At 37.8% G+C, this 27,538-nt stretch overlaps 4 protein-coding genes across 10 annotated transcripts in view; 1 reads left to right on the top strand and 3 right to left on the bottom strand.

The window, feature by feature from the left end:
• Positions 1 to 287: 287 nt before the first annotated feature.
• LOC108000562 (protein lin-52 homolog) lies at positions 288 to 2,679 on the top strand. 4 transcript variants are annotated; one of them, XM_062079676.1, is made up of 6 exons: positions 299 to 527; positions 644 to 723; positions 793 to 870; positions 972 to 1,064; positions 1,141 to 1,301; positions 1,406 to 1,607. In XM_062079676.1, exons 2-5 carry the CDS (start codon positions 687 to 689, stop codon positions 1,272 to 1,274), a joined length of 342 nt encoding a protein of 113 aa, XP_061935660.1. In that variant the 5' UTR covers positions 299 to 527; positions 644 to 686; the 3' UTR covers positions 1,275 to 1,301; positions 1,406 to 1,607. The 4 variants fall into 4 exon arrangements, with proteins under 4 accessions (XP_061935662.1, XP_061935661.1, XP_061935660.1 ...); XM_017060962.3 differs by having other exon boundaries at positions 307 to 527; positions 966 to 1,064; XM_062079678.1 differs by lacking the exons at positions 1,141 to 1,301; positions 1,406 to 1,607 and adding an exon at positions 2,567 to 2,679 and having other exon boundaries at positions 288 to 527; positions 966 to 1,064.
• Positions 1,323 to 3,043, bottom strand: LOC108000526 (chymotrypsin-like protease CTRL-1). Its single transcript, XM_017060905.3, has 7 exons — positions 2,750 to 3,043; positions 2,406 to 2,614; positions 2,238 to 2,343; positions 2,020 to 2,180; positions 1,848 to 1,946; positions 1,601 to 1,773; positions 1,323 to 1,495 (listed from the first exon to the last, which is right to left on the bottom strand). Exons 1-7 carry the CDS (start codon positions 2,935 to 2,937, stop codon positions 1,391 to 1,393), a joined length of 1,041 nt encoding a protein of 346 aa, XP_016916394.1. The 5' UTR covers positions 2,938 to 3,043; the 3' UTR covers positions 1,323 to 1,390.
• Positions 3,044 to 3,197: 154 nt separating this feature from the next.
• Positions 3,198 to 5,879, bottom strand: LOC108000561 (PI-PLC X domain-containing protein 1-like). The gene is made up of 6 exons (XM_017060960.3): positions 5,064 to 5,879; positions 4,730 to 4,978; positions 4,396 to 4,601; positions 4,100 to 4,307; positions 3,756 to 4,023; positions 3,198 to 3,621 (listed from the first exon to the last, which is right to left on the bottom strand). The coding sequence occupies exons 1-6, from the start codon at positions 5,191 to 5,193 to the stop codon at positions 3,363 to 3,365; spliced, it is 1,320 nt and encodes a 439-aa protein (XP_016916449.1). The 5' UTR covers positions 5,194 to 5,879; the 3' UTR covers positions 3,198 to 3,362.
• Positions 5,880 to 7,757: 1,878 nt separating this feature from the next.
• Positions 7,758 to 27,538, bottom strand: part of LOC108000589 (insulin-like peptide receptor) — a 36,492-nt gene continuing 16,711 nt past the window's right edge. For all 4 annotated transcript variants that reach the window (XM_062079661.1, XM_062079660.1, XM_062079658.1 and 1 more), the window contains 5 exons: positions 26,513 to 26,936; positions 25,505 to 25,658; positions 25,058 to 25,235; positions 24,763 to 24,931; positions 7,758 to 24,234 (listed from right to left, as the gene is read on the bottom strand). In XM_062079661.1, the coding sequence (XP_061935645.1) occupies positions 21,133 to 24,234; positions 24,763 to 24,931; positions 25,058 to 25,235; positions 25,505 to 25,658; positions 26,513 to 26,936 (4,027 nt within the window). In that variant the 3' untranslated portion in view covers positions 7,758 to 21,132. The remainder of the gene's footprint in view (positions 24,235 to 24,762; positions 24,932 to 25,057; positions 25,236 to 25,504; positions 25,659 to 26,512; positions 26,937 to 27,538) is intronic.

The raw sequence follows: 27,538 nt of genomic DNA, 5'->3' as shown, positions 1-27,538 counted from the left end.
AGTATAAAATATGTTAATATGTTATAACAATAAAAAAAAATGTATATAAATTGAGAATAAATATATCTTTCTTCAAATGTTTCGTTCTTAAATCAGCAGAATTTTCGAAAGAAAATTCGACTGAATTACTTAATTAGTTGAAATTAATATCGTACAATCATTTTATTTGAGAAGATACAATTTTTTCTTTTATTTTTATAATATAAAATTTTTCGAATTAGTTATATTTTTTCGATCTAAAATTATAATTTATAATGAATTTTTTGCATATTATATCACATAAATGTAAATTAATTTGACTACAGTGTTCAGTACATGTTACACGATAAAATTGTTTTTCGTAACACGTTTGTCACGTATATTTTCATAATTTTTTACAGAAAACAACTTGAAATAGGTGTAGAACGCGATATTCAACGACAAGAACGGAATAAAATAAAATCGCTGTTAAAACAACAAACACAGTTGGCGGATCAGTTGCGAGAACCATCAAAAAACGAACAAAATCTTCAAACCTTATAACATTAGTAAATATTATATAATATTTATTGTAACAAAAATTTAATAATTTATTGCGTGCAATCATAATTTGTAATTTTATAAATTACATTTGTTGATTTATTTATTTTTCTTTTTACGTTAGATTTCGCTGTCGACTTTAGGTTAGGTTAGATTATACAATATCAATGAACATAATGACTACAGAAGAACCAACAGAACCAGGTATTTACATATACATATATTTCAACAAAATAATAATAAATTTTACTTTTATATATTTCTTATTTATAGATTTGATTTGTGTAGAAGAAAGTCTTATGAGTTTAGAAAAATTAGATAGAGCATCACCAGATTTATGGCCTGAACAAAGTAGGTATATTTTATGTATACATGCTACTATTATATATACTTAATTTTAAAAGAAAAAATAATATATCGTGTAATCATACTAATGATTAATGAAGTTCCAGGTGTAAACGAATTTGTAGCTCAAAATTCACCTCAAACAGAACCATCTGCTTGGGCTGCTGGTCTCACTCCAGATGATATAAATCAGTTACATCGTAAGTTTACATTTGTTAACAAAATTACATGGAATATTTTTTATCATGTCAAAAATAAGAATTTTTATTTAATAAGAATTAGGAAATTTGTCAATGGGTGGTTTAATATCTGAAGTAAAAAAATTACATGATATGGCATATCAATTAGGATTGGAAGAGGCAAAAGAGATGACTCGTGGAAAATATTTAAACATTTTCAAGCATAAATAGCAAAAGTTTGATTAAAGATGATTATATGTAAGAAAATAGTAACATATATATATATATATGTGTTTTATTCATATATATATTAACATTAAATAAATTATTAGTCCTTTAATGAATAGTTAATAATTTTCTAGAATCCATGTTACGTATTTCTGTACATTAACAAAGACTGATGGAAAGCTGGTGGTTACATTGCAGTTGGAACTATATGATAAAATACCTAACTGAAATTTATGTAAATATATAATTGTAATTTTATATATAAATATATGATTTAATTATATACATAAAATTTCGTAAAATATCATGAATAAATAGTAAATTTTTACCAAAAAATGAGTGTCGCCGTATTTAAGTAAAAGAGGACTTCCATTGTATCCGGAACATGGCATTTCATCTCCTATAGTACACAATTCAACAGCTAATCCTTGAATATAATAATTCATGCATTCTTCGATCGATACAATCCTCATTTTCAAAAATTGTTGCTTACAAGGATTTACTTCAATAAGATTTATATATTTAAAATTTAAAAGAATTTGTTTAATTTAAACGAGTTATTTATAATTTTCTTACCATTTCGATTTGCAAATTTGCCCCAACCAACGAGAATAGCATTTATTCCTACATCTATATAATTATTTTTCGGCAAAAGGCAGATAGGTTGTGCAGTCGCTGAATTAAAAAAAAAAAAAAAAACAAAAATTTCGTAGATTCATCTTTTACATAAAGAATTAAGAATAATTACCAGTATATTGTATCGATTCTTTTAAATGTAACATCGCTATATTATTGGCGAAAGTTTCAGCTTGGTAATTAGGATGTTTTATCACATACGATATATTTATTTTCTGTACATTACAATTAGAATCAGTATCAGTATCAAACTCACCAACAATTACAGAATCCCTATTGAAAGATTAAAAATCTGTTCAAATTTTTACCTTAAAAATTACAACTACTCACAGTTTATAATTATTAAACTTTATAATAGCACAATTTGCGGTAGTTAATATTGTGCGTTGATTCAGAATTACACCGTTACAAAGATACGTTATTGTTCCTGTACTGTCTGGAAAAGAATTATAAAATCAATCTATAAAACAAATAAATATCTCTAGACCTTTCCCTTACTTTTATATCCAATTCTCGCAACAAAAGGAAACATTCCTATGGTATTAACATTTCCACCAACCAAACTTTTACCACATTTTAAAGTCGAACTCTGTCTCGCGTAAAATGTATCATCCGTTTGCATGAAAAATGTGTTTACGTTATTATCGTTTATGTTGCAGCACACCTTTGGTCTCGTATTTTCGTAACCGCAAATTGCTTGGCGAAATCTACATTTTTGTTGAAGTTTTTGTCAAAGTGGAAGTATAAATAAAATTTGTACAATTATCTATGATTTCATTGCCTCGTTACTTTATATTTTTTTACCCATTACGAATAATACTAATCACACTGGATGTACTTACCTATGAATTGGAAGTAGATTATGATTCATTAAATTTAAAATGGCAGAACAATGTTCGATAAAGATACAAATTTTATCATTTGGACAAGTAATGGAATTAACCGGATATGTTTCTCCGGGAAAATATTGCGTCTGGTCGGTGATTTTTAATACGAAAAAACAATAAAAAAATACGAATAAAAGAAACATTTTTCATTGATCGACCAATGCCGTTTAAAATATCTTTTATACTGATATGTTTGGCAGGTCTCGTTTCAATTTCGTAATACTTAATGAGGATTTTTATTACGTTGAAAGTATTATTCCGTTCTTCCGGCGGAAATCTCATTGTCATGGCAGAAAATGGTACTCTTAAACAAACATTACTTTTTTAATCATTATACAACCGTAAGATGTAGTTTCCGTTTAAAAGAAATAAAAAAAAAAAAAAAAAAAAATTATCGTGAAAACCTTATTTAAAAGATTTTATTGCTCGAATACATATTATTTATAGATCATAAAAATCTCTCGTCTAAAGATTTACCGATATTATTTACAATATTTATTTACAGCAATTGCGAAACAAATTCAATATAAAAATAAATTCTCTTCTCAACGATTAATCAATCGATCGATCAAATTAAACTATTGTGCTTACAATAGATATAACGATTTTTGTTAGATTTAATGGCAACTCGAACGATATCCGTGTCCCTGACGAAATCTGTTGCTACGATATTGGCAGTGTACTGCCAAATGGTGCTATACCAATTAGTCACATTCAAATTAACCCTATGCGCCATATCTCGAAGATTACCTAATCTATTCGAGATAATATCGTTAAGATCCGGGGTCAATTCCGCCATCGCAGATCGGGGTCTCAGAATGCCGTCCCTTTAACAAAAAAAAAAAAGAAAAAAAAAAAGAAAAATACGTATCTTTTAACACGCTTATAGCAATATAGCATAAATCAAATCCTTTCTCGAATCATCATTATCCCCTTAATTGCACTTCAAGAAATGTTTTACCTATTGTTGGTTTCAATTTTATGCAAATATTTGTACAAGTCTTCAACGGTCTTGACATTCCCCCATTTATGCGTCACACAAGGCCAGACACTGGCGTGATTGGCCACGACTTTCGAATCCTCGTAACCGATTATCAATCTTTTTCCAGAAGACCAGATCTCGTTCAACGTGATGCCCCATCCTTGATTACCCCGTGTCAGATAGTAATCACGAAATTCGTCTTCCAAATGGGATACCAACGCGCGATGATCGGAATAATTATTGAAACCTGTTTTCGTTCGTCAATCGTATCAATCACGTTGAAATCGAACAACGAGGAGAGCGTATTCAAGGAGCGTTATTACCAACGGCGAATTCACGTATGTCCATTATCACGATTTCCTCGGTATTGTCGAGAAAATTTTTCACGTGATCAATGACGGTCTTTAACGGGACCGAGCGATAAAATGGGCCGTGGATCGTCCACCAAATCTCACTGTTGTCGGGATAGTGGCCCAATCTGATGTCCAAGTATCGTACACCGTGTATCAGTTGTCCAAGAATATCTAAATCCTACGAATTTTGTTGTAATTAAACGATATTAATAATAATATGATACAAACCTTTCGCAAATATTACGTTTCGATATTTATATTGATACCTGTGTCACGGCAAATTTCGAAATGATGCTCGTTATAGTCCCGTTCACGTCGTAAGCCGCGGAATCATGAGTTCCGGGTAAAAATATATCCTTTATCTTCAAAGGACCGAGAATATCGCTCATGTCTTTCATCCACGTTGGATATGTTTTTAAACAATCGATTTTTTTTATGTCTCCTCTCCTCCTTTTCCATATTATTCCATACTCTGAAAAGAAGAGAATTGTTAAAAAAAAAAAATATATATATATACGAATTTTCTCAAAAATAGAGACGAAACACTGGTAATTTTATTTTATTTCTCTCTCTCTCTCTCTCTCTCTCAAGATTATTTACTTATACATTTGGACACGAAAGAAAGATTTGCGCTGGGCAGAAATTCGGCCAACACCCCAGTTTTTTGAATCCCGCTCGAATCGTTCGGAACCACGGTGTAAATTTCACGTTGAACTCCCTTAGAGTCTTCCGCGTATAGCGAGATTTTATCCTCAGGTTCAATATTGACGTTGTTCCAATAAATTTCTATTTCGCGCATCATTGATCCCGAGATTATTGGTGAAATAAGTATACCGATTCGGGATTGCCCTAAATAACACAAAAGGATTTTAGAAATTATTTAAAAGGTAACAGATGGAAAAAGAGGAGAAGAAAAAAGAAACGGCTTACTTACAATTTTCCGATGATGCGTTGCAAATTTTGGCGGACGAAATATCGTTACTTATTGTCGATAGAACGAGCAAAATACTTGTCGTATACTGTATCAATGTATTAACGGAGAAAGTAGAAGCGTGTACAGTCATTGTCCCTCGTTTCGTTCTAAAATTACTTAGTCAAATAATATACTCGTGTACAGATAGATGTTGAAAAATATATGAAAAGAAATATCTTGAGAAATTGTTGAAAATAATTTCGTTCGTTTATTTATATATAACGCATACTTAACAAAAATCAATTTTAAAATTGAAGATATTAGAACTGAGAGAGATCTTGCACGTGATAGTATAATCCGTTTTTAACTGTGAGCCGATGCTCGATGAATACGTGTTTTATTTAAAATTAATGTTGTCAGATGTTAGAATGTTTAATTACGCAACTGATAGCCGATCCTATGTAATAATTGCAATTAAAAGTACGTAGAATGATTATAAACTTTATTTTATCTAATCAAAAAATATACAATATTATCTTTTTATATAAAATATTAAAGTATTAACATTTTTTTAAATTAGATTTTTTTTTTTATTCTGAAAGTTGTGTCAATGGATTAACATTTGAACTCTTTGCGATAATCACAAATGAAATGAGGATGAAATAACAAGGAGCGAAAGAAAATGTTTATTGCGATTTATACAATGTAATTTCCTTTTTTTCTTTTTCTGTTATTTCATCCAAGTATTAGTTTTATTATTTTATTTTTAAATATATTTAATTTTAAATCGATAACAAAAAGAAACGATAAGAAACCTACTCTTGCACTATCAATTTACTACTGCTCGTGTAAAGAACAGTATTAATCTTGTTTTCTTTCGTAATAATGTTTCCTTTATGTTATTGTTTTTTAAGAGGTAATTACATGAAACGTAGTTATGAGAAAATAGCCTTTGTTTCAAGATCGTGATTATGATTAAATTCAAATAAGAATTTCAATTTCAAATTATTGTTAAAAATTCGTTTAAAAATTTTAAATTAATTTTGTGTTATCGATATTAGAAACTAATTATAATATTAAAAATAATAATCTTTAATGTGAAAATAACAGAATAGTTGAATGTTCAGAATTTGAATTGATAAAGTAAAAAAATATATAGTTGTTAAAAAATATAAATATTGTAACATCAAAAATATTTCAATTGTATAATAATTATAATATATTGAAAATTAAAAAATTAAAACATTTTATATCGAAGAAATTTTCTTCCTCAAATGTTTACAGTTTACGTCATTATCGATGGCATCAGTGAAGCGTGACTTTACCTGCCGAGTTAATATTATGGAAGGTTGAAATAATTACAGTCGTATTTCGATCGTTGTATCGTTTAGACGTGCGCGTTCGGATAAAATCGTTCACGAATTTTGTTTTTAAAATTTTATTTTAAAATGTATTTGTTTGTTAAAAATATTTATATTATGTGTATTTATTTTTTAAACATATTCATTCGCGAGTGTGACAATTTAACGATGGTTTTACAAGTTTTATTTGTGAATATTCGAATATTTCATTATTATGGACGAGAAACAGTTATTTGGACTATTGTCGTTACAATATTAATTACAATATTAACTACGAATGATAAAATATGGTTGCATAAAATTATGGTATGATGGCATAAAATTTATTACGTTATTTTACGTTAGAAACGAACAATTTCTGTTTTGATCTTATGTACGTAAGTAAACAAATTTCGAAGAATTGTAAAAAACGAGAAGTATTTTAACATGTATTTCTATTTTGTCAATCGATTTTAAAAAATATATCAAATGAAATTATAAAGTTTGAATGAGATTTTAATGAAATATAACAATAACATTCAGTTATTTGCGTAATATTAATTCTTAAAATAAATAATAAATAATATATATTTTTCATTTTCGAAAAAGATGTAGATACATATACGTATATACATACGTAACGTTAATTTTTTCAAATTCAAGAATTGAGAATTAGTGCCATCTGTTGAGAAAAATTCTTCGAAAAATGTTTTTGATAAGAGATGGCGTAAACGATCGATTCTTATTCTATATCTATCTTTCTCGTATTATTTCTTCTTTTTTCTTTGCAAGTTTCATTCGCGGCACTCTGAAGATGGCGTTGATTTCAATATTTTTACCTTATCTCCGTTTCTCTCTCACTATTCCCTTTCCTTGTCTGCATTTATTCTATAAATTCGTGCACTAACCCAATTTCCGATTAACTTTATTGCATCGCTGTCCAATTTATTGATTAAAAATCTTAATGTCTGTACACATTATATTTTTTACGAACGATCCTACTCCGCATAGTGGTAATTGATATTGCTTTGCAAAAGCAATCTTTAAATTAAATTGGAAAAATTACATTAGACGGATCGTGTTAATAAGATTACTGTTTGGAAAGCGATGCCAAATTAAGAATTATAGCTATCTGCTACATTCGATCAAGATTTTGCAAATTTTGGATATTTTGATCTAGATTGAACAGTAGATATATCACATATATTTGTACCCATCGTAGGACATGGCTGGACATTATGGATGTCGCGATGTAAGGCAATAATATGCTGTAACTTTAATAAAGTAAAATTTGATAAATCTGATATTCGATTGAATTATTTTCCACGTTACGTTGGAATAGGATTGTAAATAACAAAGAAAAAATCAATTCAAGGACTTTGCTCATCATTCTTTATTACAAAATTGAGAAAAAAGAAAACTTTACGAGAGTAACAAACTTTTGGCTTATATGACTAGTTATAATACTCAGCGGCAATATTAAAATTAGTGCAATATAAGTATGTACATTTGTGTGATTAGGTGTGGCTGGTCCGATGAGGGCCTTTAACACGAGATACCGAAGAAATCGAGCAAGTTTCATCGTCGAAACTTGAAAATGAAAGTGTGCAAATAAATTAACATTATAGCACTTTTTCCATGAACTGAAAATCTCAATGGTCCTCTATGCGATGTGATGTATCCTAAACAATATCATTCGGTTATCATATGAAATATTTACATTTTTTTTTTCTTTTCCCTTACATATTTGATATCCATCTTAAAAACAATTTTTCATATAGATTATTTTCGTGTCTTAAATAAAAACAATAATCTTCTCTAATATTGAATCGTATCAACAAACGATAGATATAACATTTCAATTTTTCATCGTGTCAAATTAAAGTTCTGTCAAGTTAATGCAGTAGTGAACAGTAGTAGAGAGAAGAAAGAAAAAAAAAAAAAATTAATCATAAACATACACCGGGTGCCTCGAAAAAATCGTGATGCGATGCTCCGAACAATCACACCATAAATCGTATCGATAACAATTTTTACTTTTTTCCGATTCTTTTTCGTCTCCGTCGCCAATTTTTATACACTCGTTGAAACATCGTATTCTCGCATTAATAAAAAAAAACGTGCTTCCCTTTTATTACTTATATTTGCGCGTGCATCCTCTTCACCGAAATAGAGATTTTTACAACAAAAATTCTTCAATTTTTTTTTCTTTTTTTTTTTTTTTTTTTTTTTTCTCTTAATTTCCGCATCGCAATCAATTCATATGCATCAAATTTTTAACTCACGCGACAAACCTTTTCATTTTTCATTCATCTCCAATGCTCACGCGTTCGTTTTTTTTCATCGGGATGAGAACGACAACTTAACTTATTAACAGGGTTACAGGAGTGCGGTTTTACATCGTTATCGAACGTTGCTCGCCCATTATCATTACCTGTTTTTTTTTTTTTTTTTTTTATATATAGAATATTTCTCGAGAGAGATTGCAAAGTGTTGATCGTTTGGAAAATATTTTTTTTTCGTTTTTTTTTTTAAGCGTGATAAAGTGATTTTGTAATCTCTTTCTATCTTTATCATTAAAAAAAAAAAAAAAAAGAAAAGAAGCTGACGATTAAAATTCATTCTTTTAAAAAAGTCGAACGAAAGTCATATTGATTTGAGATCGATCATTTGTTTCCGCATACGTATATATATATATATATATATATAACAACGAGTTACATGTCATGTCAAGTATATATATATAAAAAAAAGAAGAAAAGAAAAGAAGAAAAGTATCGTAATATTACATACGGAGTATACGTTTTTTTAAATTCGAAGAAACGTAGTATAATTAATTAACATTGCTCCGACGTTGTTCACCTCGTGTCATTGCATCCATTGCTGCTCGTTTCAAAGTCAGAATATTAAACGTTCTTTTTTTCCTTTCTTTCTTTTTTCTTCTTCTTTTTCCGTAGATTCTTCGACGAGTTGGTATTCATATAAAACTACTCTCCACTAAATTACTACCATTACGAATCATCGAATTGCCAAAAATCGAATACTGCATATATATATATTTTTTTTTCCTTCACCTTTAACTACGTATATTCGTTCGTGTAGCATTTATTTGTTGTTTTTTTTCCCCGTATATACAAGATTCCTACGCATTCGGAAATTAAATACTGCATCTATTTTAATAGTAGACTGCGGATGTTTATGCAGATTTATGATCTTTATGAATTAAAAAAAAAAAAGAAAAAAAAAAAAGGAAGAGATAACTCGAGTAGAGAAGCTTGTTTCACCTAGTAAATATCGCAATGATTTATTTTATATATATATATATTGGGTGTTTTGTATGTATATATATACATATACATATTTTTGTTGCACGTAATATTTTTCACGAGAGCACAAGTATCCGCAGTCCTTGGACCTATCATCAGGATCTTTCTTACTCGAACTATCCACATAGCCACTAAAAAATTCTTATTATATGTAACATACGCAACTCGTCGATATTATATCGATAGTATATAAGTTTTCAAGAATAAAATTCTGAATGGAATAACACAGTGCCGCTATAATTTGTTCATTTCTCGCAACAAGATTTTTTCGTTCTCAAGAGAGAAGAAAAAAAAAAAAAAGAAAAAAGAAAAAGAAAAGAAAAATTTGAAATTCCTCGTGAGGATACAATACAGATTTTTCTTCGTGAAACTTGAAACTCGAATATCGTCAACAGGTTATATTACACGGTATATATATATATATACATATACCGTAAAATTATAATACTATCGTAAAAAACCTTACCGTTCTATTTCTCAAATTTTCGACTCACGTTTTTTTTTTCTTTCTTTTTTTCTTTCTTTCTTTCTTTCTTTCTTACCACCGAGTCAAAGATTGTTCCCTCTTCGTACGTATAAAATGTTTCGCGGTTCCCTTAGCCTTAATAACGATCGTTTAACGAGAGAAAAAGAAAAAAAAAATTAGTAGAAAAAGTATATCCCATTACTTTCATAATTCTCGGAATGTGACCAGAGTATCTATCCAAATAAATCCATCGATTGTTCGTATTGTTGTTTCGGGCGTGTTCTCAGCAACACAGATAGCGGCGTAGAACCGTGCATAAATACTAAAAAACTAATTCCCTATTAAATAGTCTCTGTCTTGGAAGACACTTGGTATGGCAGGATTTTTTTTTTCTATTTTTTCTTAATCTCTTTTTAATTTTTTTTTTCCCCCTTTATTTTTCCTTTTTTTCCTCTTTTTTTTCTTCTTTTTTTTTTTTTTTTTAATTAAAGGAATAATAGTTTCTTTTTTCTCTCTCTCGGTTAGGTAGCGGAAAAGGGTAGTGGATTTTGGTTTCTCCTCGCGTACTCCGTTTCCAGTACAGTATTATCCGATCACCCTGAGAATTTCAAAATATCCTCGATAAACCGACCGACGACGACCGCAGCAGACCCGACTACTCTTCTACATTTCTCTTTTCGAGAGAACGTTACAGATTACAATCTTATTCGCCCCGTTTCGGAGGAGGGGGGAGGGGAGGAGGAGGTAGGGAGGAGGGGAGAAATTGCAACACAGTTAGGTGATATCTCTCGTCGAAAATATTATTCATTTCCAACGTTGCTCCAATGGGTGACGGGTTCAATCGGGGAAGGGGGTCGCCAGAAAGGGTTTCTCGAGAGGGAGGATAATTTTCCGCGAGGATAAAGAAGAAAAAAAATTCACCCACTCGGGATAAATTATAACGATAAATAATTGGTCGTCTCTGTTAACGAGGATCGAGTGCTGCCGAGGGAAGTTTTGATCGCTCACGAGGATTGCAAGAAGCGCACGTAATGTTTCTCGTGTAAATTTTGTTTGAAATTAGATAAAAAAAAAGAAAAAAAATCTGTATTCTGTTGGAAGAATAGAGAATAGAGTTATTAACATTCGTGAAAGGAAAAATTGTTGATACACCTTTTTTTCGTGACAACAAACTTCGTGAGCAATGTTTATTCATTTAATTCGCTCGTTTTACTTTTCTCGATTGCGCGAATGATTTTTACTCCGATAATATCCGAAATGGCTGGTGACGTTGAAGTGGTAACGATTTTATTTAATTATCGAATTAAACGAGGAAGATTATTCTTCGATTCGTGAGACTCTTTTCCCTGAAACACGACCACGATGACCATACAGCAAATACGGCGCTCGAACACGACGAAATAAATTCCACCGATTTTTTTTTTCTTTTTTCTTTTCTTTTTTTCACCAATGGAAACACCCATTGCATTCTCGTACAAAACTATTACTTTTTTTTTTTTCTTTTTTACTAAACGATCCGGTTTATCTATTGCTTCGAACGTGGCTCGACGAAAGATCGACGCCCCATCTTCTCGCCATCCAAGCATCGCGAATATTTTTGCCGAATCGTGGCACTTTCCCATCGTCTTCCCTTACTTATCCCTATTATATTTAACGAGTGGTAAACTCGATCGTCCATCCAACGAACGAAACAAAAATTCCGTCCGCCAGGGAAAGAAGCTTAAATTCTACGGTCAACGGTCATAAATAAAAAGCGAATAACTGAGAAGAAAAAGGAAAAGAAGAAGGAGAAAAAAGAAGAAGAAAAATCCGAATACCCGTACGCGAGTTCCTTAAAGAAAAAAGAAAAAAAAATAATAAAATAAAATGAAATAAAATAAAATAATAAAAAAAAAAGAAGAAAGAAAATTATCTCGGAATTCGCTTAAATCGCTACACCCTAGAGTTCAATGTATCGTTATACATGCGTCTTCTTATTATTATCGGTATACTTATAAGCTAGCTAAGGTAACAAGGTCTGTATAAAATATAGGACTATGCATCTTGAGTTTTATTCTCTTTCCTATCCTCTCCTTTCTTCGAATCCGAGTTTAAAGTTTAAAGTTTATCGGAAAGTTTTCCTTCACTGTTGCTTTTGGTTATTAAAAAATCGTCGTGTAATATCGATACAGAAGAATATTAGATCTTAGGGGTTGGGAAGGCTGCTACGTGGATAAAAATACGATACGGAGAGATCTATATATATCGATTTATATAATAAGAATAATTATTCTTTTTAGTCTGGTTTTTTTTTCTTTTTTCTTTTTTTTTTTTTTCCCCTTTAATTATTTTATATCGTAAGTGAATCGTTCGAGTTGATCCACGAGGGATCCTATCTTGATTTTAGACTTTTTCTAAGCTAACCTTTATTACGTTGTACCTTTTGCTTATTGCTTGTGGAAGTTTGTTTGAAACAATGGATAATTACTTTTTCGTCATTTCTTGTTCGTATATATATATATATATAGATCGATAGATGCTTAGGCAATATAGAATTTGTGTGTGTGTGTGTGTGTGTGTGAAAATTATCGATGATTTCAGAATAATAGGCATTAAAGATTAGAGTGTCTATTCTCTCTCTCTCTCTCTCTCTCTCTCTCTCTCTCTCTCTCTCTCTCTCTCTCTCTCTCTCTCTCTCTCTCTCTCTCTCTCTCTCTCTCTCTCTCTCTCTCTCTCTCTCTCTCTCTCTCTCTCTCTCTCTCTCCCCTCCTCCTCAACAATAATTACGATAACGTAAAAACAAAGTTCGAAATAAATTTTCAAATAGAATGAAGATCATTAGAAATTTACACAGTAATTAATATTCTAACAAATATAAATCGATAAAGGATATTTTTATATTCAAACTTACTTAATTTCGAAGAAACTAAAAAAAAAAAAAAAAAAAAACAAACAATCTACACAAATAATCTACACAAACATTTGACGTGAAAAAATTATTTCATCGATTCGTAGATCTCGTTTTCCGTTTTGTAGAAAACACGTATTTGTATTTGACAAAAAGAAAGAAAGAAAAAAAAAAAAAAGAAAACGGAGAATTATATATACAGGCGGTTGCAAAAATTCTCGTTCAACTTCCGCGAATGTTTCTCTCACTCCGAGACCGAAGACCCGGACAGGTTTACGAAAAATAATATTTAAAACGCGATACATCTAATTTTAAAACTAAGTCTTCAATGTCAGTCCATAGAAATTCTGCTGCGCGCAGCGCGCGTTTTTTTTCCCTTTTTTCTGTTTTTTTGTGCGTACACTCGTGCACACTATAATATATATATATATATATATACACACACATAACCGCTTATCTAATACCGTAACTAGAACGATCGCCAATTTGAAGTTCGTCCGTCGTTTAATTTTAAATTAATCTTGGCCGTTTCGAGGGGGGAAAAAAACACACACACATCGGTCAGAATAAGCAGCGGGTAAAGAGAAGAAAAATACCGAATCACGGGCAATATTTCGTGTCAATATTTCATATCGGGGTGTTTGAAAAAGTCTGGCAATTTAATGAATTATCGAAGAATGCTTGAACGACGTGATTCTCTCCCTCTTTCTCTCTCTCTTTCTATATCGAGATAGGGAGGAAAAGGAGCGATCGACGAAAAAGACGAAAGTTATTTTAATCGGATATGGTTATTTTTAACTAAGGCTAAGAATAAATTCGGTAAATTTCAATGGTTAATTTTAAAAACTCGCGTCGATTAGACATTTTTTTCTTTCCTTTTCCTTTCTTTTCAGGACAAATTGTTCCATTTAAAATGGCTTCGTAAAGCGATCGCGAATACCCTTCCTTCCCCCTCCCTCTCCCTCGTTACGAACCGATTATCTCGCGAAATTTAAATTCAAGCGAACCAACATCACCGTACACTTTATTATTATCACTATATCTATATTTCCCTTCGACGAATAATTTATCGGTCCGCGGTGTGGAAAGATCGTTTCGTCCCGAAAACTCTCTCACGCGTCTCGACGAGTGTGTCTCTTACGCTAATTAACCGACTATAATTACTTAGCATAGGCAACTAAGGTACTGTACACAGGCCAATGTATAGCGTATATATATATATATATATTATTATTATTATATATATATATATAACGGCCACATTTTCAGTGTCGCCGACTTTCCTCTCCATTACCCGGTCTATAAATTAGGATATTTGCTTCGTCCACGAGACGAGGCAGGGGGAGGGGGGAGAGGGGCGGCGGCGGCGGCGGCGACGGTTATCTTCTTGACTGATCGCTCGCCAACAAATACGACAACAACTTTCCTTCGCTCACCCTGTCACTGTGTGTAATAATTCCTAAACGGAAAACTCGTTTTTATATATATACACGGGGAGGAGGCTACTCACGTTTTCTTTTCTCTTTTTCTTTTTCTTTTAACATTAGATAAATTAACGCTCTAGCGATCGATCGATTGGATCGATGGATGGGGATTCGCCCATTATTCTCTGTTCCATACACTTGGCTACTTGGCCGGCCTGATTACGATTGGAAGGAAGATATAATCCGGCGAAGAAATTTATGATTTTCGTATTTAACTCTGCTCTCTGAGGCGAGAACGATCGAACGAATTAATTGGTAGAGGTGTGCGCGATCTGCTCGAAGAGCGAGCGAGACGAACAGCGTCCACCGCTGTTCTATGCGTTACTCTTATTGAGGAAGGAAGGAACGTGATTAAAAGTGTTGTATCAGTACATATTTCGATCTGTTTATTCGGAAACCAAGTGTTTGTCGAAGAGGAGATAATAAACGAGAAAAATATAATTGAGCAAAATTCTCCCCTTTCGTGGCTGTAGCATCGACAGAATATATCGTAAAAAAAGAAGAAAAAGAAGAAGAAGAGAATCGTGTGTAAGTAACAAACTCGGTTGAACTTAACGTGGGAAGGAAATGTTTTCTAGTTACGGCACTGACCATCTGTATTAATAACGAGAGAGGAGAGAAAAAAAAAAAAAAAAAGAAAAAAGAAAAAAAAGAAACACGTGTTTCCGCGTTTCCGGAAACGCGCGAGAAACGATTTCCTGCCTTCAGGCACTAGGTGGCAACAATAAATATACCAGGATCGATAACCCACATAGAAGGGTAGTTGGTTTCTTTTTTTTTTTTCTTTTTCTTTTTTTATTAGTTATCGAACTTTCCCTTTCCCCCACCCCCTCTGTTGACCCGACATTCCTTTGAACTTTCCCTCCACCTTTTTTCTCCCCCCCTCTCTGTATTTAATTTATTCTAAACTCTTTATTCTCTCTCTCTCTCCCTTATTTTATTTATCCCTCGTGAATGCTTATTCGATAGAAACCGTAGAGTTTCTCTCCCCCTCCTCCCCTCTCTTTCTCTCTCTCTCTCGTTCCATTCTCTCTTTTATGTACAAATTTTTTTTTCCTTTTTCTTTTTTAAATCTCTACTTATTGCAACGAGTAAAAAATAGTCGTATATCATTGAAACGCGAGACGACTCGCGACAAATATACATATGTTTGTAATGCCCATTCAAAGTATTTCAATTCGAGAAAACTCGAGTTCACTTACAGTTTTTTTTTTTTTTTTTTTTGTTTCCTATCTCCTTAATTTTAGCGTTTAACGTTATTACGTATGGTGTGGAACACAGCGAAGAATCAGCACTCTTCGGATATACTTTCTTCCCCCGCAAGTGGCGGGATTAAAAATTTTCCACGATTATTTATATCCGTTTAATTCCGTCGATCGTTTTTTGGGGCAAAATACTGGAAGATAGAACCATACGTGCTCGTTTTGTTTCGATCCAATTATCGACAAAATTTTCGGGAAGGAATATCGGGTCAATTATTTCCAACCAACGAAACATACGAATAGCAGAGTGGTTTAACGATTAACGATCATCATCATTCTTTCTTATAATATGTACAACGTATGCACGATGATATATCTCAAGGCTTTCGAAGGATTCTCTCGTACTACGATTCTCGTATCCTCGTCGTTTACCCAACGTTTTATGATATTTGGTCTCGCTGGTGCTATCCATTATTAAAAAGAATCAATCTTCGAAGGGGAGGAAAAAAAAAAAAAAAGAAAAAAGATTCGATCGAATCAATTTGCTCGAATTTCGTAAAGAAAAAAAAAAGAAGAAAGAAAGAAATTGCGAAACGAAACGAAGAGAAATATTTCAAGTAAATTCCAACTGTATGGAAGAAATCATCTCTCTCTCTCTCTCTGAATGCTATTCGTGATAAATAGATTAATCCTTAAAGCGAAGACGAGTCTACGAGTTTTTTTTCTTACATTCTCTCTCTCTCTCTCTCTCTCTCTCTCTCTCTCTCTCTCTCTCTCTCTCTCTCTCTCTCTCTCACTCGGTAAAAATATTAAGAGCGCGGATTGATCCAGTTTCATCATCCATCGATGTTTGAAGAGAACGAAGAAAGAAGAGAAAAGGGTAGTATTCGCAGAATTCAAATTTTCTAATTACGTATCAATCATCCTTATTCGCTATTTTTTTTTTTTATATATATAAATTATCAGCGTTATTTACTCTTATTATTTGTGTATATAAATTAAAGTAAATATTTCATGAAATCGTACGATACCGATATTAATCTATTGCTCTAAATTAAAGGAACTTCTAATTCGGTAATAATTAGAATAAGAGAGATCGCGAGTTAAGTGCCCGCGAATTAAATACGAATAAGTTAAATATATGTACAAATATCTAATAAAATAGAAACACTATTTCGATATAATAAAATATTCGTCTGCATATATATATATGTATAGGTATATATAGGTATATACTGTTTCAACTTTCAACCGTGGATAGTCGATTCTTAAGTTAAATAAAAGATTTCGGTGATACAGTTGCACGCGTACAAGGTGTTTCGTTCGAACGTTTCTACATTTTCTTTCTCCTTCTTTCTTTAAAACTAACTACAAATACTGAACACGAAACGTAACGTGATTCGTCATACGCTACACCCTAATTAATTGCTTACGAATCTCGAAAAAAAATGTGGGATTTGCGAAGAATGATCATCCATGAGAAAAAAAAAAAAAAGAAATAAACAAATAAACGACTTTTTTCTTTTTACAACCAAACCTATAACCTCCCTTAAATTCCTCCCTCACATTTTTATCGAAAACTGTACGGTTAATAATAAGTGTATATTACAAAAAAAAAAAGAAAAGAAGGGGAAAAAAAGGAAGAAAGAAAGAAACGAAACATCCTCGTATCCTCGTCTCTATATCACATTGCTCTCTCGAAATAAACTCGAAATTCCCGAGAATAAGAAATCGAACACATAGTTGTCTTTCGATAAGCGAAAAGAATCCAGGCAGAAAGGACTCTTAGCAACGGTGGTCGATAAGTCTTCTTTGAACTTCCGTCTGTATCTGCGCCAATGTATTCGTGATGCCACGAGACACCTTTCTCGTCTCTGTCCCCCTCCCCCCCTTTTTATCCCCCTTCTAACAGTGTACATATGTACGCGTGTGTGTGTATATATATATATATATATATATACACGTGTACGCGTGTGTACGTATGTTCGATCGATCGAAGTATAAATATAGAGCCACCGAAAAAATACTTATTCGAACGTGTATCTATGTGTATACGTATCTACGTATATATCGTGCATACACACCACCGTTCAAAAGTATCCAGACACTTGATCGCTCGAGGCAGGAAGTGATTCAATTATAAAATCGAGAATAAATGGATTTTTGGATAAATCGATCTTACATACCGGCAGACCACCATTAATAACCCGGTATATCACGAGGAGGAATTTCATACGATCGAAGAGACGTGTATGAGAATTTTAAGACTCGACGTTTCGAACCTTTCTCTCGCGTGTCGATTATTTCGAAAAGTTCTTTAACTTTTCGAAGAGAGAGAAAAAGAACTCTTTTCGTAATAAACTGTAGAATGGGTTATTCTTCGATGGATTAAAATTCCACGGTTTGTTAACTTAACAAAGAGAGAGAGAGAGAGAGAGAGAGAGAAAAGAAAATTTTCCAGTTAACTTCTGCCATTAAGTCGCATTCGTCGTATAAAACTCGTCGAAGTGTCGGGATATTGACGAGCGATCGTGCATACATACATATATAAATATATATGTTACAATAAAATAGAGATATATTTCTTTTCTGTTATTTTCCTTAAATTTTCTTCTTTTCGCTTTACGCCTATACTTTACGCCGCCGCTAATTACTTACAAACGTTTACAACGTTCAAAACTAATCTCTCTACTTTGTATACCGTTAATTACGTTCCCTTACTTATTGCGAGAAGATTGTTGGCATGCTTATTGCAAATTTCTTTTTTTCTTTTTCTCCTTCTTTTTCTTTCTTCTCCTTCTTTAAATCTAGAACGACGTATACTGCGCGTGCCCCCTTCCCTCCCCCATCACCCTCCCTCGCGAATAAAATATTATTATGTACAACGTTTGAAGGCCACGCGCAACAAACGTGCGAAATACGCGCGTACGCGCGCGTATATCGGAGGAACAAGGAACTCTGTAATATATGTGTATTTACGTATAGTGTACGCGTCTATGGATTCTCGAGCGCTCGACGATCGTCTAAGTCACCCCCTTCCCTGGCTCTCGCTCTTTCTCTGTCGGCCACAGCTCGTCTCCGTCGTATGAACACAGTCTGGAATCGATTCGTGAACGAAATGGGGTGGCGGTGCATCGCGGTGCAGCTGCCTCTCTCTCTCTCTCTGCCTCTTCCCCCTCCCTCCCTCCTCTCTTTCGATCGTTCTTCTTGATGGAACACGTTGGAATTACAGGATGAATTGGAAGTGTTCGGTGAAGGGAGGGGAGAGGATTTAGAAAAAATTGGGGGAAAAGGAAGGGAGGGAGGGAGGGAGGGAGGGAAGGAAGAAAGGAAGGAAGAGTCGAGCGAGGAGAAGGGGATCGGTTCTGATTTTTACGTTCGGTTGAACGGAACGTTTCTTTCGTTTGGACTTACGCGGTAAAGGTAAGATGTATAATTTATGCCCGTGGTAATGATTTCTTGTCAAATCTCTCGTCTCTCTTTTCTTTCGTTTATCTCTTTCCTCCTTTATGGAGAGACAAAAGCGAGAAATTACATTCGCGTCCTCTATTTTTCGCCACCATCCAATTAACGTTCGCTCGAATCGTAGGGGAGGGGAGAAAAAAAGTTAACGACGTCGTTCGAGATTATCTCGCGTCCAAAACGATAAATTTCTTTCTCTCGTCGAGGCAATATATATTATACAACGATTCGACAAACGTGACGTAACGGGATCTAATAATCTAACAAAGACGGGAAGAAGAAAAAAACTTGCCGTTCAACCAAGATATCCTTGCCAACGGGAAGAGGAGAGAATAGGATTCGAATTACGCTTCCATTATTATATTGCGAAAAGTTTGATGAAATAATAGAATCGATGTGGAATTATTGCTGCACCGCGATTTTTCTCCGCAATTTATTTATTTTTTCCACTTTCGAAGAAAAATAATACGATATTCGGTTCGTTCGGTTAAAAAAAAAAAAAAAAAGAAAAGAAAACGAACCGAACCGAAATTTGAAATCCTTAAATTGCGTATTGCGGGAAAAGGAGGAGGATTCTCTTATTCTCTCGGTATTGCTAAATCTTCTTTCTTCCATTCTTTCTTTCTTTCTTCCTTCCTTTTTTCGATAGAGCGTTCGTTAGAGATATGTATGCGTTAATGCACGACGCGTCGAGTTCGACTTGACGAATGGAGCAAAAATGCGTTCCGACGAGCTTGCAACTTTTTTCGAAATCGGGATTTCTCGACGAAGGAAGTAACGGCGCGACGCGTGCCCTCCTCTTCCGCTTCTCGCGCGGAAGCTCGTGCACACGTGCATGCATATATACATACGTACATACGAATTCGTCGTTATCGCCCTACTGTATTTCGAGTTTTAATCGAACGTATACCGAAATAACAAATGAATTCGTCGTATCCTCTACGTATCCTCTGATGCGATTTCTTTCCGTATGTGTATAACACGTGTGATATAATTAGTCAGTTCTTTGCGCGGCACAAGGCTACGAGTACAACAAATCGCTAGAAACGTTATCTAATATTCACCAACTAATCCTATTCTTCTAGAATTCTATTCTAGAATTATTAACTAATCTAGAGAGAAAAGAAAGGAGAAGGAGACGGAGGAGGAGGAGGAGGGGAAAAAGAGGAAGAGAAAAACGAAAAATACTCGCAAACGAAAAAAAAAAAAAAAAAAAAAAAATAAAACGAAACCATAAAAGTATATATATAAAAAGTATAGTATCTTTTTCTTCATCGAAGGAACGAACAAACTTTCTCAGACTTGCACGATAGAGGAGCGGAACTAAGAACGTTGTTTTGGTTACGCTTTTCGAGGGAAAAAAAAAAAAAAATATCGCGTCCGACATTCGACACCAAGTCTTCCGATCGGACACTTTTGGCTCGACGCGCGCTTAGGTTCTGTCTGTAATAGGAAGAACGCGAAAAAGATCGTCGTCGTCGTCGTCGTCAGGATCCTCATCAACGATCCTCACCGACGATGACGGACGAGCGCCCGTTGTTTCCGTCCTCGCGTTGGCAAGAGAAAAACAGGGGGAGAGGAGGGGAGGAGGAGAACGAAAAAATAAAAGAAATAATAATAATAGTAATAATAATGATAAAAAACGAGAAAAAAAGTAAAGAGAAAACATCCTTGCCTGTCGCTTCTCCCCGTCCATCGAAACTCGTCGGGCCCTCTCGTTTCGTACGACTCACCCCGCCCTGAGTATCCTCTCTTTTGTACATCGAATCCGAACGAGTTTTCCGACTTATCGGGGCAGAGGGGGAGGGGGCGGGGGCTCCTCGGTCCGCCGAAGGAACATAGGCGCGCCATCGCGCGAAAGTCGCGTCATATATACATATACGTATATATATATATATATAGGCCGACTCCCTTTTCACGAGCTCATCGATCGAGAGGCACGTCTTCCATGTTGGCGGTTACGTTACCAAAGTGCTGGAAACCGTTTTTGAAGATGCGCGCCCTGCTGGTCCCGGCCTTGGTCTGATCCAACAGCGTCACGTTGTCCTCGAACTCCTTCACCCACCTGGCCGTCTCGTTGCCCCAGTGGAATCTGATAGGGGCGGCGTGATGGTAGGGCTTCTTGAGGCCCGAGTTGCGGCTCTCCACGCCCTCCATCGAGTGGTAGAACGACTTCTCGTAGAAGTCTTGGCCGAGGAACGGCTCGAGCTCGGACACGATCTCCATGAAGGTCGGGCGGTCGCTGGGCCGCCACTTGAAGCACTTCTCCATGATCTTGTGGATGTTCTCGGGGCAGTCGCGGGGCACGTTCAACGTCCCCTTGTGCAGCACGTGGCTGAGCACCTCCTCGTTGGAGAAACCCTGGTAGGGGATCTCGGCCAGGGTGAGGATCTCGTAGAGGACGACGCCGAACGACCAGACGTCCGAGTCGGACGTGAACACGCCGTCCGACAGATTCTCGGGAGCCATCCACCTGATCGGGAGCAGGCCCTTCCTCCCGATCTTGTAGTAATCCGTCTCGTACACGTCCCTCGCCATGCCGAAGTCGCCGATCTTGCACACCAGATCCTTGGAAACCATGCAGTTCCTCGCGGCCAGGTCCCGGTGCACGTATTTCTTCGACTCCAGGTAGGCCATCCCGTCGGCTATCTCGGCCGCCATCCTCATGATCCTGCACGTGTCGGGCACGAGGCGGGTGTCGCGGATCCGTCTGAGGTACGTCTTGAGGTCCCCGTTCTCCATCAGCTCCATGATGACGAACGGCGGGTTCTCGATCGAGACGACCCCTATCAGTTTGATTATGTGAAAAGTGGAGAAGTTCTTCATCACCGACGCCTCGTTCAAGAACTCGTTCTTCTCCCTCTGGCTGGCCGTCTTCGAGATGGTCTTGATGGCGACCGGTACGCTCTTGTCGTAAACGCCCCTGTACACCATCCCGAAATTCCCGAGGCCGAGCTCGTTCGAGATCTCCACGCTTTCCCTGGGTACCTCCCACTCGTCGATCACGTACTTGGTCTCTATGTAATCGGGGTTCACGCTCGCGATCAACCTCTCCTGGTTCTTCCTGTTGCGGTGGTGCCTCCACACGACGAACAGCACGACCGAGATCATGGCCAGGACGCAGAGCACGAGCAGCGCGACCAACGTGACGGGCGCTGAGTCGGTCAGATCTATGGAGAAGTGGACCACGTCGGAGAAACGGCCGTCCCCGGCCAGCGACGTCGACCTCATTCGAAGGCTGTACTTTCCAGGGGCGAGGTTCCTGATCAGGTAGCTGCCGCCCCTCGCGTCCGTTCGAGCGTGGGCCGCGAGGCGGGGGATGCACTCGGTGCTCTTCTTCGCGTCCTTCACGTCCAGATTGGTGTACTCGATGGTGTAGGAGACGGTGAGCGCGTTGGGATGCCGGACCAGGTCCCAGAACACCTCCACTATCGTGTTGTTGGTCACCCTCACCCTCACGTTGCTCACGTCGTCCGCGCGGCCGCGCTTCCTCGTCCTGGCGTGCGCGTACTGGATCGACGAGCACATGTTCGACTCGTCCACCTTGACGCCGCACGCGGCTATGGTGACTATGTAGCGGGAGTAATGGCGCAGTTGGTCGATCACGAGCGAATTGTTCCGCCCGCTCACGTTGTACGTGACCGCGTCCTTGTCCACCACCACCGCCGCGTCCTTGTTGCTGCTGCTGCTGCTCGCTCCGGACCCGTCCTCCGGCCTGGGGGTGGACAGGTTGTTGGCCAGCTCGTAGAACCGGTCGTCGACCACCGCGTTGTAGTCGTTGTACACGCAGTAATCCTTCCAGCCGGGGGATATGTAGCTGATGGTGGTGTTCTCGTGGCAGAATATCTCGAATTTCTTGGACGTGACCACGCTCCGGGCCGGGCTCTTGGAGCAGCACGAGCTAGCCCCCGGCCTGCCGACGACGGGCGTCTTCACCGTGACCTCGGGCACCAGCGCCGCCTCCTCCTCCGCCTCGAGGTCGTTCTCCAGCGTGTCGTTGCAGTAATCCCTGGACGAGATCAAAGCCTCGTCCTCGCGGATCATGGTGGCGGAGAGCATGTAGTAGCCTATGGGCCCGTTGGGGAACAAGGGCGACTCCCACTTGACCAGGATCTCGGTGTCGCTCAACGGGCTCGAGACCACGTTCACGGGGGGGGACGGTACGGCGCTCTTGGTCCTGAAGAAGATGATCCTCGACTGGCCGACCTCGTTCGGGTTCACGAAGAAATTCGTGGTCCTCGAGTTGAACGTTTTCACGTAGACCGCGTACATCGTGTACGGTTTCAAGTTGCCGATGTGCTTGGAAACCGGGGACGTCCATTTCGGTATGTCCACGTCGAGTATCTGCCAGGTGTTGTTGCCGCCGCACGCGTTCATCTCGTAAGTGATGTTCTCGTTCTCCGTCTCGATGTAATTCAGCAGATAGCTGAGCAACTGCTGCCCCTCGGGCGCCTTGTAACTGTCCCACATTAGGTCCGCGTAGTCGGGGCCCAGCCTCTCCACCGTAATGTTTATGTTCACTATGTTGCAGGCGACCTTCTCCCCGTTCGACTGGGGCTGTATCTCGAGGTCGGTGAAGTTGGAGATGTTCACCATTTTGCTGAACTGCTCGATCTTGGACAGGCACAGCTTCGGATTGTAGTGGAAGAACAGTCGGCCGTTCTCGATCCTGATCTCCTGCTCCGGCGGGAACAGGCTCGACAGGTTCGGGTTGTCGAGCACGGACAGGCTCGCGTTGTTTATGTCCAGCTGCTCGCCCTTGATCACCCTCAACCTCTTGAAGAAGCTCAACGAGGTGATCGGGAACGAGTGGGTGATCTTCACGTACTCGGTTATCTCCTCGATCCGGCCGAACGCCTCGCTCAACTCGTTCATTATGTTCGGGTTCCCGTTTCGTATCTGGAACTCGAGCGCCCCCTTCACCACCGTTATACCCCGGAAACTCTGGGCGTCGGATATGTGACGGATCAGGGCTCCGTGCCCGACCTTCCGGCAACTGTTCATGCAAGCCCGACACGTGGTCATCTGCAACACAGAGAGAGAGAGAGTAGAAAAGTAGCAAAATTTATCGTTCTTGTTCTTCTTATTACTCTTATTAACGAACGGAATAATCGTCGTCGAATTGGTTTTCCCGATCGAAGAACCGGTATCTATTCACCGGAAAAATATCTCATTTGAAATGTAAAACGAGATATGCATATATACATATATATATAAATCATATTTCGAATCGAGCGCGTTAGAACGTATAACATCGGCAGTAGTGTTTCTATACGCCATGTTTGGTCGGCGAGCAATTGCCAATTACCACCACCCTCGGCCTCCTCGAGTAGAACGGGGATCCTGTCGCGTTCTATAATTGGCGATTTAGCGTTTCGACGCGCGACAGTGTTCTACGAATACTTTTTCCTCTTCTTCTCTGTTGAAATCGAAAGAAACGAAAAAGGGACGAAACGTTAGCTCCGTTTCCGTTTCTCTCGCGACGCGTCGAATTGGATCGAATTAGATGGAGTCGATCGGCTATGGTTGCGGGATTCGTGGAATGGAACGTACGTTGTTTTCGTCGAGGGCGTCCTCGTATCCATCGGGGCAATGAGTCACGCACGATCCATTGAACGGTCTCCAGGCCAGGCCATCCTCCAGAACGTAGTACACTCTCCTCAGACGATTCATCTTCACGCATTCGTCTTTCGTGACGCACCGCCTCGAGAGATACGAATATCTGTGGAAAAATCCGAGCAGAGAATGAGCAGAGGAGAACCTTTCTTTTCCTTCGTTTTCTTTCTGCTAATTCGAAGGGATGTAGAGGAGGAGGAGGAGGAGGAGGAGGCGAAAGTTTGTTACTCACAGATGGGCGGGGCACGTCTCCACGCATTTCCCCTCGTGGCGGTAATGCTTGCAAACGTAGCACTTGCTCTCGGTGGGGCCGTGACACTCGCCAAGACACTGCTCGTGACATCTCGGTTTTTCCATCCTCTGACAATACTGGGAAGTCCAACAATAACCGGCAGGACAGTGGGAACATCCTGCGGAGAGGGGGAGAGACAGAGCATTCGATTAATGGCACTCGGGTAACGTGGTAATTTCGCCTCGTGGTTCGACGAATGTGTCTTTGACATGCGAGAGCGCAACGTCGAAAGAATCGAGCGACTCGTCATGCCGACAGATACTATTAAGCGCACTTAATGTCCGGCCACGAGTTCAATTGCTATACTTAGCGCGTTAAGTACGCGTTCCATCCTTTGCGAAAAAAAGGAGAGGAAGAAAGAAAGAAAGGAGAAGAAGAAAACGATACCGGGGCAGGAGGCCTCCTCTCCGTTGTCCTTGATCACGTTCTCCCCCGCGGAGACGATGAGGTCCCAGTTAAGGGTGGTGGTGTAGCAGAGCGCGGGATTTTTCTCGATCCGCACGCTGCCCCTCGAGATCTCGGTAAGTTTCTTCAGCCCGATCTGGAGAAAGAAAGAAAGAAAGAAAGAAAGAAAGAAAGAAAGGAGTTGAAGCGCACGAAATGATCGATTTAGCCTCGATAAAGTTAACTCGGCGGAGGTCGAACGACCGGTTAATTCGATTGACTAATTAACGTCACTTGACCCGCGGGGTCAACCCGACGTTACGTCTCTAGAAAGCGAATTGGAAGGGAATCGCCTCCGCTCTGTCGCGAATCGTGGGAATCGAGAATCGTGGGATAGGGTTTCGTTCCTCCAATTGGATGCTCGAATAATGTACAAATACATATATTTACGGGGCGAGACATTACCGATGCCTTCCCTCCATCGTCCGTATCGTATCTCGGCTGTCGATACGCGAGATGGATGGATGGATGGATGGATACAATTTTAAAAAAAACGATATTATCGACGATCCACCGCCCGATGATTTTTTTTCCTTTCTTTTTTTTTTTTTTTTTTTAATTATTTACCCTTCCAATCGAGGGTGAAATATCAATTGATCGGAAGGCAAAAAACGAACCGCAGAAAAAAGGGGGCGGGGGAAAAAAAAGGTATTCCGATGGAAAAATATTTGCCAACGGTTCATATATTGATTTATTTTGAAAAATAACACGCGAAAACGTGTTCTCGTTTTTTCCAGGCCGTCGATGAGTCCTTCTCTCTCTCTCTCTCTCTCTTCCCACGTGGACAATATTTGTTTCGCAGAGCTTTTGTTCGACGGTCGTATTCGTTTATATATATATATATATATTTTCTCGCGGGGATCTCAGGACTCGAGAACGTAAAAGATCAACAATACCAGTAATAATAATAATAATAATGATGATGATAATAACGATAAGAAGGTATCTCACCTCTTGAAGATTCTGCATCTCGTACACCATGAACGCGTAATCGGTGAGCAAAATGTTTCCCCTGATCACCTCGAGATTGGGGAACAGATTGCTCAACGTTTTCAATCCGTTCACGCGATAGAGTAGGAGATATCCGGTGATCTCTCTGAGCAGGGGGAAACTGATCGGTTGAAAATCCCTCTCCGAGTTGTTCTCGATAAGGACGATCTGCAGGAAGCCCTCTATCACCCTGCAGTCCTTCATAATTCCAAACGCGGACGCCGTGTTCCGTATGTCGATACTCTGACAGATCCCATCGCCGATCGTCACATTTTTGTACCTCCGCCCCTTGTCACGGCCCAAGTCGCTCGACTTCACGCTCGATTTGGGCAGCCTCGATTGTTGCCCACCTTCCTCCGCCAATTTCGTGTTCGCTTCCGTCGACCTGCGATCATTCCACGCAACAGAGGACAACGAATTACATCGAGATCCCTGGATACCGAACGGATTTATTTCGTTATGTGAAAACGGATAGACGCGACAGATCTGGGATCCTTCGTCCGCTTTTTAAAAAAATTCCTTCTTTCCTTCGCTCGAAAACGAACGGATCTCCTTCGCTTTTAAAAAAAATTTCGTCGTTTTTTTAAAAGCGAATATGAAAACGAAGAATCCTAGGAGGGAAAATTTCTACTTGGCTAAAAAGGATGCGCTTTTAAAAGAAATTTGGCCGCCCATTCGATGCATCCTTTTCAGTGAACGTAAAAACAAAGAATCCAAGAAAGGAAAATTCCTACTTGGATATTAAAAAAGATTGTCGAATGGATTCGCTTTTAAAAAAATTTTGACCGCCCATTCGATACATTCTTTTCAGTGAACGTAAAAACAAAGAATCCAAGGAGAGAAAATTTCTACTTGGACATTAAAAAGGATCCATCGCTTTTAAAAAAATTTTGACCGCCCATTCGATGCATCAGTGAACGTAAAAACAAAGAATCCAAGGAAAGAAAATTTCTAGTTGGACATTAAAAAAGATCGTCGAATGGGTTC

This window comes from Apis cerana, linkage group LG9, assembly GCF_029169275.1.
Source record: "Apis cerana isolate GH-2021 linkage group LG9, AcerK_1.0, whole genome shotgun sequence".
In the NCBI taxonomy this organism is placed as follows: Eukaryota; Metazoa; Arthropoda; class Insecta; order Hymenoptera; family Apidae; genus Apis; species Apis cerana.
Note: the sequence above shows the minus strand (reverse complement) of the source record. Positions and strands in the feature narration are given on the sequence as shown.

Bases quoted from the DNA above. Each gene is read 5' to 3' on its own strand.
- LOC108000562 (XM_017060962.3), top strand. From the start codon at position 687: ATGAACATAATGACTACAGAAGAACCAACAGAACCAG. The intron at 871-965 runs GTAGGTATATTT...TGATTAATGAAG, and splicing joins AGATTTATGGCCTGAACAAA to TTCCAGGTGTAAACGAATTT. The intron at 1,065-1,140 runs GTAAGTTTACAT...TTATTTAATAAG, and splicing joins TGATATAAATCAGTTACATC to AATTAGGAAATTTGTCAATG.
- LOC108000526 (XM_017060905.3), bottom strand. From the start codon at position 2,937: ATGTTTCTTTTATTCGTATTTTTTTATTGTTTTTTCGTATTAAAAATC. The intron at 2,344-2,405 runs GTAAGGGAAAGG...ATTCTTTTCCAG, and splicing joins TGCGAGAATTGGATATAAAA to ACAGTACAGGAACAATAACG. The intron at 1,774-1,847 runs GTAAGAAAATTA...ATCTTATTGAAG, and splicing joins CAAATTTGCAAATCGAAATG to TAAATCCTTGTAAGCAACAA.
- LOC108000561 (XM_017060960.3), bottom strand. From the start codon at position 5,193: ATGACTGTACACGCTTCTACTTTCTCCGTTAATACATTGATACAGTAT. The intron at 4,308-4,395 runs GTATCAATATAA...CAAAATTCGTAG, and splicing joins CGAAATTTGCCGTGACACAG to GATTTAGATATTCTTGGACA. The intron at 3,622-3,755 runs GTAAAACATTTC...TTTTTGTTAAAG, and splicing joins AAAATTGAAACCAACAATAG to GGACGGCATTCTGAGACCCC.